Genomic DNA, 14,826 nt, shown 5'->3' with positions numbered 1-14,826 from the left:
GCGTCAGAAAATCTGTCAGGGGGTCTTGCAGGGGCAGAGTGGTGGCTAAGGATATGCAGCTGTGACTGGAAGGTTGCTGGTTCAAATCCCACGGCTGGCAGAGGAATCCTATTCTGTTGGGCCCTTGAGCAAGGCCCTTAAACCCAACTGCTCCTGCGGTGCTGTATAAATAGCTGACCCTGCGCTCTGACCCCAAGCTTCTCTCTCCCTGTCTGTGTGTATTATGGAGAGCAAGCTGGGGTATGCAAAAAGACAAATTCCTAATGCAAGAAATTGTATATGGCTAATAAAGTGATCTTATCTAATCTGAGGTGACAAACCCAGTATTATTTTTGAACAAGTGATTAGCACCACAGTGAAAAAACACAGTGGTACATAAATACTGTAGATCCACTAGGTGACTTATGGCAGAAGCACCATGTTCAGTATGAGATTGGAATGTTAGTTTCGAATGCCTCCTGAAATGTATAGACTATCAGAAGATAAATAATCACACAGAAAACTATTGCACTCACCTTTTCCACCTTTTTATGGTAAATCTTGTTGAGCTTTCAACTGCCTACTTAGAGTCCACCCAGACAAATGCTCAGTACGACCAAGAATCCTAACGAGACAATAAGTTCCATACTCTGTGATTTTCATGTCCTTGACATGCAGGCAACTTCATGATAGTTTTGATATTTTCAAAGTAACTGCATTTTTCTTTGTCCAGGAAAACAAAGCTAGAGGTGGGAGAGCTTTGCTGTTAATTTCAGCCATGAATAGACTTGAATTAATAACTTAAGGCATAAAATCCTGTCCTGGGTTCGCACCAGAAGCAAGTGCCTGACCAACAGACAGATGATGTCTTAATCAAGTCTAGAGGTATTGCATTCTCTCTGAGAACATATTTACAGATTTCCATTACAGTGTGGGTCCAATTCTGTTCTTTAAAAATAGCATAGTAGTTATATTAAATTGTCTTTATACAGATTTTCCAAAATAAAATCCTTGTTTTGCCAGGCAAAGGAATTGACTTAGACCCTGTGATAGTGGCATATATAAAAAGAAGGCATTAATTTCATGTTCACTTGTGAGTAATATTTTTTAAATTATTCAGTCTGTGGAAATCTCTGTGTTCTCTTATGGTCATAGTAGCAATTGACATAGTTTTGCTTGTTGCTTCAGAAAAACAAGTGTCTTTTGAAACAGAAATGCTACAAAGCAGGAAACCTGTCAGAAATCGATAGTTTTAGATAATCGCTCATAGCTTCGTCATATACTTGCTCAATCAGTGGAAAACAAAGACAGTTCCAAAACTTTGTTTTGGTCCATTTTGAATTAAGATCCTAAGCTTTAATTCAAGACTTGTGGTCATCACAGAAATAAAAATTTTGAATGTTTTGTTTTATGGAAACGTTCCCTTGCTTTTTTCAAATTTCCATCTTCATATTGAAGTATTTTATGTAGGAGAACATGCATTTTGTTTGAGTAAGCTGTTGGTTTACAAAGAGTTATTTTACTGATTTTCTTAGCTTATTAAAGTAAACAGAGCAGGTTTTAATGCTGGTGGTTGCAGTTGAACCAAGACACAGTAAACATGGATAGGGTAGAGCCCTTGTTCAGGGCTCAGATGTGTTCAATAGCCCTTGACTAAGGGTACAGGAAGCCAGGCCTGAGTGGATGCTAATTAATACAGCCCTGCAGTGGCCAACCAGAGCTATGCTACTTTGCACCTCACAGGGGGATAGTAACGCTGTACAAACATCTCTTGGTGCCATGAACCACAATTCTTTTCCACTGTTAGGTTTTAAAGGTAAAGAGTCACTACATTGTAAAATCTAATGACCCTGGAGCAGTGGTGCAGTTTAGCTTTTAGATGTGCAGTTCTTCAGTGTAAAAATCGACTGGCAAATGTCACATGCAGAAAGTGCTCTTTGCTCATTAATAATCCACAGTATAAATTACGAATTTATATGAGAAGGCATAGAAAGCTGTTTCGAGGAAAAAACATGCTTTATTCTACAATATTATGTATTATTGTAGAATGCATTATTATATAATGCAATTGAATCTGAAGCAAATCAAATGCGGTGATCATTAGTTTCAGTATTAAGTTAGAAAACATGCTTCTGAGTCTATAAATAAGGATCACTTTAGTCTGTGCTTGATAAAGTTTTCTTTCGACACAAAAAATACTGACCAATGTCAAGAATCAAATCTGGTCAATTATTTTAAAAACCATGAAAACATAATCCCAAAAAAGCTTCCTACACCCTCCAATTTGATTATAGGAGATTATTGTTTGAGGAAGAAAATAGATGTTGACTTTAATCCCAAGACACATACTGTGTACTAATTATGCATGTAAAGAGTCTGGAATGAAATGTATGTGTCCTGCCAAAAAATAACCGAAAAATGCTTAGCATTTCCCTGTAACTGTTCTGCAAACTACATTTTGACATTGAGGCTTTGATGTCTGATGCTAACATATTCATATAATTCTTTTTTCTTTTTCTTAAAATTGTTCACAAAAACTCTCCAAGTTCTGTTCAAAATGTGATTTCAATTTCCAGGTCCTGGTCTTGAACAGAAATCCTGTTCAAGGAAACCAGGGAAATAGCAGGTACATTGTGTTGCAGGTTTAAAGCATAAAACATTTTTATGCTTTTGGAGTTCCCTGACTGCACACACTAGTTTTAAGACACTTTTGTTGAAAGTGAGAAGCCCTGTTTTTTGTAACCAGTACTGGTTGATGAATGTGGGCACTGAATAGCAGTGATACAAATTTGAATACAGTGGGTTTTGTTAAAGGCTTGAAATTTGACATTTGAAAAACTGCTCCAAAGTTTACAGTGAAATGAGAGATTTTAAGACTTTAGCCACCCGATACACAGTGCAGTTCCCTCATTACTAGGAAGTTAGGTTGTTAATGGAAATAACATTTGTGTTTTCCCCTATAATTTTCCCCTATAATTAATCTTTAGAACATTAATAAATTACAGCATTGGGTGTGTATGTGAATGTAAAGGCCCAGTGTGTAGCAGGCAATGAAGACGAGATACAGCAAGACATTCTGCACAGAATACTCCCACAGGAGGGCTTTATTAATCACACAATAGACATGCTGCGCATTTTACCACATGGCTGATATAAGCTATTATGTGTAAGAAAGCATTGAAACCCTAATTAATAAATCTGCATGTGTCCCTGGCAAGCATTTCCAAATTTCAGATTACGTAAAAACTTTCAAAGCCTGCCTTGTTGACACATACCAGTTTGTATTCCTAGCTTTGTGAGGACTTGCCACTGACTTTCATTCTATTTCTTTTTTACAGTTCTTTATTCCACTTAAAAAAAAACACTTCAGAAAGGAGTTAAAACACCCCAATCGAGTATTTGTGTATATGTAAAATTAATATTAAATACCACACTGTCGTAGGTTTAAATAAATTCAATTGACAACAGAATCAGATATTACCAACTTGCTAGATTACATTATATTTTTTATTTATGTAAACAGAGTTACAACAAGTGCTTTGTTTTTTTGCTTTTCTTTTTTATAACTATGCTGAAATAGGGATAGTGGGATCTCCACTACAGTTATTCCTTTTGAGGTTCAGTGCATACAGTATGTTAATTAATGAGGAGGAGCAACACATTTCCAAATCATTGATTTTTTTCCTTTTTATACCCCTACAATTTGGAATTTCGGATGATAAATAAATTATGTAAGAAGCTACACCTTTCATACAAGTTTATTCAGTAACTTGTGTCACCTCCTTTGGTTGCAGTTACTTGAATAAAACGTTTCCTTTTAGTTGATCAGTCTCACTTCACCTGGTAGCAAATCTTACAGGTCTTACATTTTCCTCACAAATACTCCGGTATGTGTGGAATTCATGGTAGACTCAATGACTCAATGACAGCAAGGCATCCAGATCCTGAGGCAGCAAAGCAGGCCCAAACTTTCACCCCTCCCCACCACTGTGCTTGATGGTTGGTATGAGATTCTTCTGGTCAAAGGCAGTGTTTGGTTTTTCAGACGTTTTCAGACGTTTTTATGGCCAGACAAGTCCACTTTTTGACTCCATAGCACATTGTTCCAGAGGTCATGTTTTTCATTCATTCATACTTCCTGATGATCAACTTATCATTTGTTTTCAATTTTTTCATTTGATTTGACTAGTTACTCTGCGGATATGAATGTGTAATTCAGTTTTGTTAATTTGTTGATTCTGCTTGACTATAACATTTGTGTGAGTTATATAATTGCATATTCTCAGTGAAAGAGGACATTAATGTATGTTCATTGTTTTCTATGTGTTCAATGAAAAAAGTTTAATGTTAGTTTGATCATGATGTAGAACCAGTTTTAAGTACTGTTTCATAACAGTGCACAGAATTCTGGCTGGCATGACCGATACTGTCAGAGATAACCCTGCTTAACTGCCTAGACTGATCTCTGTCCTTGGGAGCTCTCAATGCTGCAGAAGAGACACATGCATTAGAATTGTATACATACAGTAATTATACTGACACATGAATATAGAGAATCTTTTTTCTTACAATACAAATTATAGTAAAAGTTCTGAGATGGAGGAGGCTATAACATAGAAATAGACCAGCTAAAGTCAAGTTCTAAAAGTCATCAATGCCTGTTAGAAAAAAAATAATTTGTCAGTTTAGAGAAATACTGTAGTTTTATTCTTAGTAGGTTGTTCTGTACCTAGCAGTGTAAACGTCCTATTTTGTGTATAAAATAATTGTTTTATTGCCTATTGGCATATAAACTATATATATATATCTTGCCTATTGTATGTTTTTGCAGAACACTATTAATTAAGTATTAATTTGCATTCAGGATTTTAAATATGTTACCTTATTTATATATTTATATATTATGTTTCTATAAATGATAAGAGATGGGAACCAATTAGCTGCATTGCTGATCTGTTGCAATACAGCCAGCTAAGTGATCAGCAGTTTTCAGAAACATTTGATAAAATGTAATACCTTGTAGCTTTCAGACTCTGGACTCTGAAGTCCTGGCTTCAGACATTGCCTTAATATAACCTATATGGTAGTTAGCAAACAAACAAGTAGTAGGTTTGTTCATGGAATAAACCTATTACTTGTTCCTTTGCAGCTTACGCATGCTGATGCAGCTATCCAACTGAACTATATGGTAGTAAACCCAACAGTGCTCAATATATCACAGATTGTCTGTTTTCAGAATTAACAATTTTGAAATACCATGAACACTGTTCACTCTGACCTACTGAATTCAAATGCAAGTAGTCTTAGAGTTTCTTTTTCCTAAACACTGTATTCTGGATTTCAGGATATCTGTTCAATTAATGTAAGAACCTAATTATGTTTTTCCTATTTGTATAATTTTGTCATAGCTAATGCCATCCTATTAGATCCCAATGTAAATTCTGCATTGTGAATTTACACTGGGATATTTTCATTGCTAAGATAAGAAAAGCCTGTAATACAGCTATTTACATGAGATAAACAATATATTTCTTAAGAAGAATTTCCATTAAAATATTTGCATTAACATTGACAGTAAAGTCAGTAACATTCTTGAAGTTCCTCATTAAAGACAAATTACCATCTGTGTTTTGTGATTTTCTCATGCATTCTACTATGCTTCTTTCTTCTAAGTTGAATTACTTTTATTTATGCATTGTTTGTGTTTGTTTTCTTTTAGTTGTGTCTGGTAAGTTGAAATTTCATTCGTCACCTCTTCACTGCACTGACAGCAACAGGAAGTTGTCAGACATCATCCTTTCATCACTTTTCCTCTCCACCTACCAATCAGCATTCATGTTTCAATTGTCACGAGCAACAGTGGCAGAAAGGACAACATATTTATGGGTAAATGTGAATCTGAGGGACAAGGTAAACCTGAGAAGTTTCATTTCATTTTTTTCTTTGAATGTCCCATCATTGATCTAAGGATGTACTATGATTGTTTTTGTTTTCAAAAACTGAATCCCTAATTAGATGACAGCTTAGGTATGTACAGTACCTTCGTAAACGACAATTATCATTTTTAAAAAATCAATTAATTAATCAGCTTAGCATTTGAAAAAAGATTTTGAAAGTCAGAGGATAAAGTGTTTCTTTATTATACTATGTTTTTCACAATTTTCATTGATCAATACTATGGCGGAAATACCTGTGTACAGTATCATCAATCCATGCCCATCATTATAGCTTACAGTATCACAGGTTTTTAAATCGCATCTTCATTGTATAATCTCAGATTGTTTGCTGTCTGGAATTTTCTCTTCTTTTAGTACCTTTTTAACATTCAACACATTTTAATTGTTCTATCTTAGACATAGGTTATGTAATGAATGTTCCAGGACTGGACATCTAGTTTCTCCCAAAGCTTAGGTTGTAACTGTGAGTGAGAATCTGAACGTAATTTGAATGTTCTCCAAGATTATGTGTGTCCAGTTACCTGTTGAGTTCGGGTAACCCAATAACCTTCCAGGGAATGTTTCTTTAACGAAACCTTATCTCCCTCACCCTGAGCATGATGCTATTTAGCTTAGGTTTATCATAGGTTTACATACCATAGCTCTAACCTCTCTAGTCTTTCTTATAGCTACTCACTCCTGACTAACCGTTTTGTCCTCTTAAGATTAATCAGAAGTTTTCTGGATCCCTTCCAAAAAAACCTCAGCTACATTCTGAGAAACCTGTATCTTTACAAACCAAGTAAGGATGAGTTCCACACCAGCTGCCACATGCTACAGAAGTTCTTACTTACTGTAACATCTATAAAACTTTGCTCACAGACTCTGAGCTTCAGGATGCTGACAGTTAACAGTGGAATTATGACTGAGGAGAACCTATTCCCTTCCCAAGTCTACCTTAGATCCAACCTTCTGACAAACTCCAATCAGTCTGCCTGGATAGCTGAGAACTTATTAGCTAGTTCATCTTGAGACCTATCCCATATACTGTACGTATGATATGAGACGTAACCCTTAATATTTAAAATACCACAATACTCCTTTACCAAAACTCCCTCCAGAGCTTGTAGCCTCTGACCTTTATGTTCCTCTACTGGAAAACCATTCTCTTTCTATTCCACTACTGGGGAACCTTTAAATTCCATCCAGGAATTATAACCATGCCAACCTTAATCTATAACTGGCTAAATTTACCTTGTCCCTTCTGTGGTAATACCCTCCAGATTTAAATAGATGTTATCTTCCTTTGTTTGAGAAAGAACACTTTGTGGTGTTAGGTGGTAGCAATTATAAGCCCTCTCTACTGTAGATCAATCCAATTTGGCCAGGTCTACCATAACTGTGATCTTACCAATAGACCTGACACAGCAACAACTGAGTTTGCTACTAGTTTATTTTATATGTCTTGGTCTTTAAAGATTCCTAACCAGACAGTACTAGGACAGCTTTGCTGAGAGAGCTTTGGTCCCTTTAAACCCAAGAAAAGACAGGAGACCCCCAACCAATCGGCCATATGAGAAAAATACTAACCCTTGCTCTTCACTTTTGCCTGACTTCTTTCACTTAGAGACCACTCTCTGAATCCTGCCTGTTTTAAACCCTACTACTCTTATTAATAGAGACACACTTTCTAACTTTATGAAAGACAGCTAGCTGAAAGTCTTCCCCAATTGATAGTATAGTCAGGTGTTCTCTCTCTCTCTCAGGTTCTAAGATATTCTGCCCTCTTGCTGTAAAATGATAGAGCATAATATCTTTCACATACAGGCACATTTAGTAAACCATTTTTTGATATTTTACAGTTGAAGTTGAATGTGCTTCCTTGTTGAAGATTCACAAGAAATAATGTTTTGACACAGTCAAACTTTCATTTGTCCGTCTTCAATAATTACCGGACTTACCCAGCAGACACAGGGTGCAAGGCAAGATAAACTCAGGAATCAATTCCAGTCCCTCAAGAGTCACACAAATATGGAGGGGAAGATTTAGAGATGCCTTGACAACAGGCTGTAAGATAAAATTGTGGCAGCCATGCTACACACCACACCACCCCCTGTATTAAAACATATTGTTAAAAAAGTAAGTTGGAAAAGGCATACCTAAAGAAGGCACCACAGCCAAAACATTGTGTTTCTTTTCTTCTCTTCTCAGCATTGAATAAACCTTTAATTGTTCCTTTGCACTAGGTACATAAGAAAGTGAATGAGCTATAAGAATTCAGCATGTGTTTGCCATCCTCTGGAATATCTTCCTTTGCTGCTCACTGTTTGCCACCATTCAGAGGCAATGCTGTTGAAAGTGCCACCTGAATAAGAATGCATTGACTTACATTGTACTATATGAAATTAGTATTTAACGGGGCATAAATAAAATAACCTGGAATGAGACAGCATCATTGAGGAAGTCAACATGGACAGATGGTTCAGATTTTCCTCACTTTTTCATTTAAATTAAGTTTATATGTACTCTTGCAAATTAGGAAAGGTAATGATCACACTCCCATTTAAATTATTTTTTATCTTCTCTAATTGGATTGAATTTGTTTAAATGATTAACATTAACATACTTGAAAATTCTAAGCATTTCCAGTGAGTTGTGAAAAGACCAATGTCTCCTTTACAATTAAAGCTGCAGCACTTCTCTTTAAGGCATGCTGAATCTGTGTCTGTTCTATTCAATTGAATAATCTCTTGACAGACTTTTCTTGAAGCTTTATAGCTGTCCCGCTGTATGCATGCAAGCAATGATTTGACGGTTTGTAATCTGCACTGAGTAAGACTGACTGAAAGAGTAAATATTTCAGTCATTTTAATTCTGATATTTGGCAGAAAGTTAAAGCCAGAAGCAGAAAGCAGATACAGTCTGAGCAATTGTAGCATATCTTGTTTCCAGAAGTTTAGTGGGGTTCTGCATGCAAATCCCCTGGAAAGGAAGCCACCTGCTCCAGCTGGAGAACAGTCTTTTGCATTAAAATGGGAATCAGTGGCCTTTTAAAACAGCATACAGTATCAACAACTGAAAGTTGAAAATGAAGAATGAGAACTAAAGGCAATAGGTGTTTATAAATCAGTTCTGTGTTCAAATGGGAGAGTCAAATCTGCCTGCCTGAAGTTATCATAACAAATCTTGAACTTTTGATTAAGCCATTCATTGCTTGTTTTATAAAGAATGTATACTTTTGTTAGGTCCCGGAGTAAATGCCATGGTTTGACTTATTGTTTTTTTTAATTCACTTGAACTAACCTTTTCTCCTCTTGGCCCCCTTAGTACCCCCAGCTTTTGTTATCCGTCCTCGCAACCAAGTTGTGGCAGTGGGTCGGACCGTAACATTCCAGTGTGAAGCCACAGGCAATCCCCAGCCTGCCATCTTCTGGCAACGAGAGGGGAGCCAGGTAATAGCCACATCCTGATTATTATTCCTGAAACAGAAACAGTGGGATTTTGAATCCATTCTGGTTCTCTGGATGTATTTCTAAAGTGAACTACGTTTGCTTGAGATTGTTTGTAAATCAAAAACCCAGAGAAAGGCTATCTGGACTGTTCTGCATCACAATCTGTAGTTCAGCGTAGAAAGTGTTGTGAATATATTTTTTTCTTTTATTGAAAGTCTACACTTCTGACTCAGTGGACTTTCTCGTTTCTTTATTTAAATTTTTATAAAGACTTTAAAACTACCAGACTGTGTTTTTTCAATGTCAGTGTAAAAATTGTCAAAAAACTAAATATGATATTTGTAACACTTATTGGGTATCAAAATACATGGGTTCCTTACCTAATATGAAAATGTAAGCAAGTTGAGAATATTATCACACTGGTAAAAGAAAAAAATACTTGGTGACCTTTTTTAAGCATTCTGCACAGCAGTTCCTGGCCTACAGGGAATGTGGAAATCAATTAAATGAACATTTCTTTTCCCAGCTTGAGAGACTTGTCCCAGAACATGGACAGGCATGCAGAACCTGAAAGATTAGCAGCTGCTGCTGCTTGGAAAAGAAAACTGGAAACAGTTTGTTTATGCTCTGATTTCTTAGCAAGAAAACAAATCTATTGTGAAATTACTTGAGCTGTTTGCAGGGTGTTACTGTCACTCCGTATCTTGCACTTGACATGTTGAGTGTGTGCACACATGCGCATGAGCACCCACAGGAGTGTAGCCAAGCAGTCATCCAAATTTAATTTGGTTCGTTCTGTATGCAATCAATACAGTATGTGCTTTATGGTTTATTCATAAGTGCTCACACCTCTGACAAGAAGCAGCTGGATCTATATACAACGTAAAATTTGGGATCATGAAGCTATGATTGGCACTTGCCACGAAAATCTTGTTCGACAGGCAAACAAGGCCTTTTTATCTCAGCTGTTCTTGGAAACTCTTTTGAAAGCCATTACTACTCCAGCTCAGACTCCTCAACCTTCTCCCGTTGTCTTCCAGAACCTTCTCTTCTCATACCAGCCCCCCCAGCCGTCAAGCCGATTTTCTGTCTCCCAGACCGGAGACCTCACAATCACAGATGCAGAGAGGTCAGATGTAGGATATTACAGCTGCCAAGCTCTGAATATTGCCGGGAGTGTCATCACCAAAGCTCTTCTGGAAGTCACAGATGGTAAGGAGGAATCCAAACACAGGCATATGTACCCTATCAGCACTGCTATAAAGGGCAAAAATCTATTTAAAAAAAAGTAAAGTTCAGTCCTTTCCAGCAAAATGATAAACACCAAAGCCAGCTGGGTTTATCTCCTCCTGAAGTGTAAATATATGTAAGGGCTTTAGCTTTTAGTTGTTTACTTGATGATGCTGATGTTCCTCTAGATAGGAATAGCATGTAAACATACTGTTATAGATAGAATAGAGGAAATCAATGCCCATACTATTCAAGAGTTAAAACTAATAGTTTTAGTTCACCACCTAGATGATTGCTGGGTTTTAGGAAATTAGCATTCAAACTCCATAGTGGATAATCTTTATATATAAGAATTCCTGGCTTTTTTACCATATTACCACTCTCAATTATTATTATTTTTTATTATTTTACGGTTTCTGATGATTGGATTAATGCACTGGGATATGTGGCATATTTGCAGACACCAGTTGGCCATAGCAGCATTTTGAGTGGCTATCAAAAGTATTCACCCTTGGACTTTGTTACATTTTATTGTGTTACAATTTGGACTCTTCTCAGTAGGAATTGTGTTCTCAGGATGATGTTCACTGTTAGTTTTGCACCAAACGGAACCCTTACCATTGAGATCAAAAAGGTCAGTTTTGGTATTCTCAGACCATAGAATCTTCTTCCAATTCGTCTCAGAATTTCTTGCATTTCTTCTAGAAAAGTGTAGTTGAGATTTTATGTCCATTTTTTTGTTACTTTCCCCATGAAGTCCAAATTTCTGAGGCACCCAGGCAATAGTCATACAGTATGCACAGGTTCTCCCATCTCAGCTCTGAAAGACTGTAATTCCTTTAGAGTTTTCACTGGAGGCCTCCCTGACTAGTGCACTTCTTGCACGGAAACTGAATTCTTGAGGACACCCTGTTCTTCAGTTTCACAGTTTTGCCATAGTTTTTTATAATTTTTTATATTTTTCTTTATAATGGACTTAACTGTGCTTTGGGGATATGTAATACTTTGGAAAACTGTACCCTTCCCCAGATTGGTGCTTTTTACTTTGAAAGTTCCTGATGCAGTGTTTGGTGGGAGCTGTATTAATAAAATATGGGACCTGAGTTACATGAGTTATCCTGAAGTCATGTAAAACACCCTAATTGCACATTCAACAAATTATGTGACTTCTAAAGACATTCGGTTGCACCAGATCCTATTTAAGTGTATCATAGTAAAAGAAGTGAAGACTTATGCAGTGGCTTATTTTGTGTTTTATATTTATAATTAATTTAGGATTATTTGTAAAACTTTTCACTTGAACATTATAGAGTATTTTGTGTCCCATATAAATACTGTGCATTGTAATTCTATATTTTAAGAAGGTAAAATATAAAAAAGTTCAAGGGGGATTAATACTTTTGATAGTCACTGTATATTATGAGTTTTCAGCCTGAAAAAGAAGGCATTTTTATTTGTGTTGCATTTTTTGTTGGACAGAAAAGGGCACAAATGCGGGAACATTGTAAGTGGAGAACTGGAATGTGAATATTTTTCAATACCAATATAATTCTTTGCCTACTGTATGTCATAATGTTTTTTTATAACTAGCACTATTGCTTGGAACTGTGCTGACCTGTGCACAATCCACAGCATGAAAGAAAATTATATGAATATATTACAAGATAAAATGTCACAGCAGAAAATGTTTCTCCCCGAAATACAGTGTAAAAAATATTTTTATGTATAAAACCATGTAATATGAGGTATAGAACCTAATTGTGTTGCTGCCCATTTAACTTAACGGTCATTGCTCAGAGTGTTTCTACAGAGCAAATATGGGTTTTAAGGTACATTTATAAGTACAGTTTGACGTATCCAAAAATGTATTTCAAACAATATGCAATTTAAAGCCAATCTTTAAATAAATGGTAGTGAGTTTAAATATACAGGTGCATAAAAAGAGAAAGTTTTTTTGCCCACACAGCTTGAGCAATGTGAAAAATGCATTCTGCTTTTTTTTTAAAAAAAAAATGTATAATACTGATAATACTTAAGTGAAAATTATTTTAATCTTAGCACTTTGAACTCTAGGTTTCTGTGAAAAAAAGCTTTTTACTGTTTACTAAGTTCTGCCAAAAGAAGGTCCAGACAAATGGTTTTGGGAAAATAAACAGTGTATTTCTGTTTTTTAAAAAGAATCCATTAAGGTTTAAACTGATCAACATGGAAGTGGAACTAGCAATTACAAAGGATATGATCACGATCACTTTCAGGTAGAGCAGAGGCAAATCATTGTTTCCTGAAGATGAGGCTAGTGTCTGTTAATTATTTGTTGAATAAATAACCCAGCTGCAGACAGATAAAAAAGCAGGCCCTCAAACATTCCCATAGCAACCGGGCAAGCAGTTGCCACCCCTCCTCCCCCCAATGGTGAGAGAAAGCCCTGACACTCCAGAGCTGTCTGCAGAGAGCCAGGTGTCTGCAGTTTGAGATTGTGAACAGTCCTACCAGTGCCAAACTTAGCTTGCAAGCCTGTCTCTTCCACTGGAAAAGATGGTTAATTACAGGACTCCATAATTACCTTTGTACTAATATAGTTGAAGTACAATTAATTGTCCAGCTTATATTTTATATGTTTGGTTACTGGAAAAAATTACGCAGTGCTAGACCCAGTCTGTATATTACAAGAAAGGGAGCTCAATGTCTTCACCTAGTTAAATTTAATTGGCATTTATTAAATTTATTTAGTCTATCCAACACTCAGTACATCTCTTTTGATCTACATGAGATTTTCTCAAGATTTAAGATTTGTATGCCAATAGTAATTTAGTGTTACAGCTGTCGTTAAAGCCCTAATTTCTATGTACGCTTAGGAACCGGAATGAATAAAATGAATGCAACTTTCTTTTTTGTATTTATAAGGTGTTCGGCTGTTCTAGCTCTGAGATATTTATCTTTTTCTCTACCTCTTCTTTCTCCTTCCTTCTCTCTCTGGTTGTCAGTTGTGTCAGACAGGCCCCCCCCTGTAATTAAACAAGGTCCTTTAAACCAGACGGTGGCTGTGGATGGTACAGTTACCCTCAGCTGTTTGGCAACAGGCAATCCAATGCCAACCATCTTGTGGAGAAAAGATGGAGTCCTGGTCTCTACCCACGATTCCCGCATCAAGCAGCAAGACACTGGTGCCCTCCAAATTCGCTATGCCAAGGTAGAGTACACCCTGGATCACCCACCTCCTCCCTCATCATTGTTTTCCTGAGTGAAACCACAAGAATTAAATTTGAGTTGGCTGTGTAAGTTTTCAAATCCAGCAAAGGTCCTTCAGGATGAGGCCTTTTCAGTCCATGTTAAATAATAATTAATCACATATATAGATGCCTTAATAATGGCCTATCACATCACTTCAGATGTAAAATTTTATTGCTGTTAAATCAAAGGAAAATCTAATTTTCCTTGATCACAAAACTCCCGATAGAAAAGCTTGCGTGCATAATGTTGATCAGACAGCTCAACCTTCATTAGGGTGTCTGAACACCAAGGTTCTTATTATAACACTGGGTTCTTTTTGTCTCCATGTTACAGGTGAGCATTCAACAGAGACATGTTACTGGCTGTGGCCATTTTTGCACAGTATGCCACTCTATAATGTGATAATGTAGAGTTTTCTGACATTTTGTTCATGAACTCTTTGTTAGTAGTGAGAAGTACATACAGTACTGTAGTAAGGGGATACAGAATAAATCCTTTTTACTCTTACAGTGGCACAGATGTCAGATAACTGCAGTTTGTTTTTTAATTATTTTCATCTTCTTAGCATTTTCTTAGCATGTCGGGATTTATGTGTTTAATTAATTAAAATTGTCTCATCTGCTGCATTTTAAACTAAGTTTCTCAGTATATACATTTCTTCTTGCCAGTAGTTTTCCATTAGATTTTTATAATTTACACGTTAAAAAAACATTAGCTTTTGAGGGAGAAAAGGAAGACTTCATACTTTTGAACCAAAAGAAAATCTAACACAGTTTCCAATTTTTCTACATTCTGTTTCAATTTATCCTTAAGGAACAGAACAAAGAATTAACCTTTGTTCTGTGCAGGAATTCTGCTGTACTGTTTTCAAAAGCTGCTTTTCTGTTGTTTTTTCTTAATGCTAAAGCTAAAATCCCTCTCCAGTGAGATACAGTAACAGCTGTTTACAGACAAGGGACTTCAAAAAGCTGTCAGTAGCTGTCAGACAGTGTGGAGAA

General features: G+C 36.3%; 1 protein-coding gene across 8 annotated transcripts in view; it reads left to right on the top strand.

Annotated features, from left to right (window-relative positions):
• Positions 1-14,826, top strand: part of robo1 (roundabout, axon guidance receptor, homolog 1 (Drosophila)) — a 502,926-nt gene that overhangs the window by 437,993 nt on the left and 50,107 nt on the right. For all 8 annotated transcript variants that reach the window (XM_069190216.1, XM_069190212.1, XM_069190214.1 and 5 more), the window contains 3 exons: positions 9,243-9,367; positions 10,408-10,579; positions 13,582-13,787. In XM_069190216.1, the coding sequence (XP_069046317.1) occupies positions 9,243-9,367; positions 10,408-10,579; positions 13,582-13,787 (503 nt within the window). The remainder of the gene's footprint in view (positions 1-9,242; positions 9,368-10,407; positions 10,580-13,581; positions 13,788-14,826) is intronic.

The sequence above is a fragment of the Lepisosteus oculatus genome, chromosome 5 (genome assembly GCF_040954835.1).
Source record: "Lepisosteus oculatus isolate fLepOcu1 chromosome 5, fLepOcu1.hap2, whole genome shotgun sequence".
Classification (NCBI taxonomy): Eukaryota; Metazoa; Chordata; class Actinopteri; order Semionotiformes; family Lepisosteidae; genus Lepisosteus; species Lepisosteus oculatus.
This window is presented reverse-complemented; position numbering and strand designations above follow the sequence as displayed.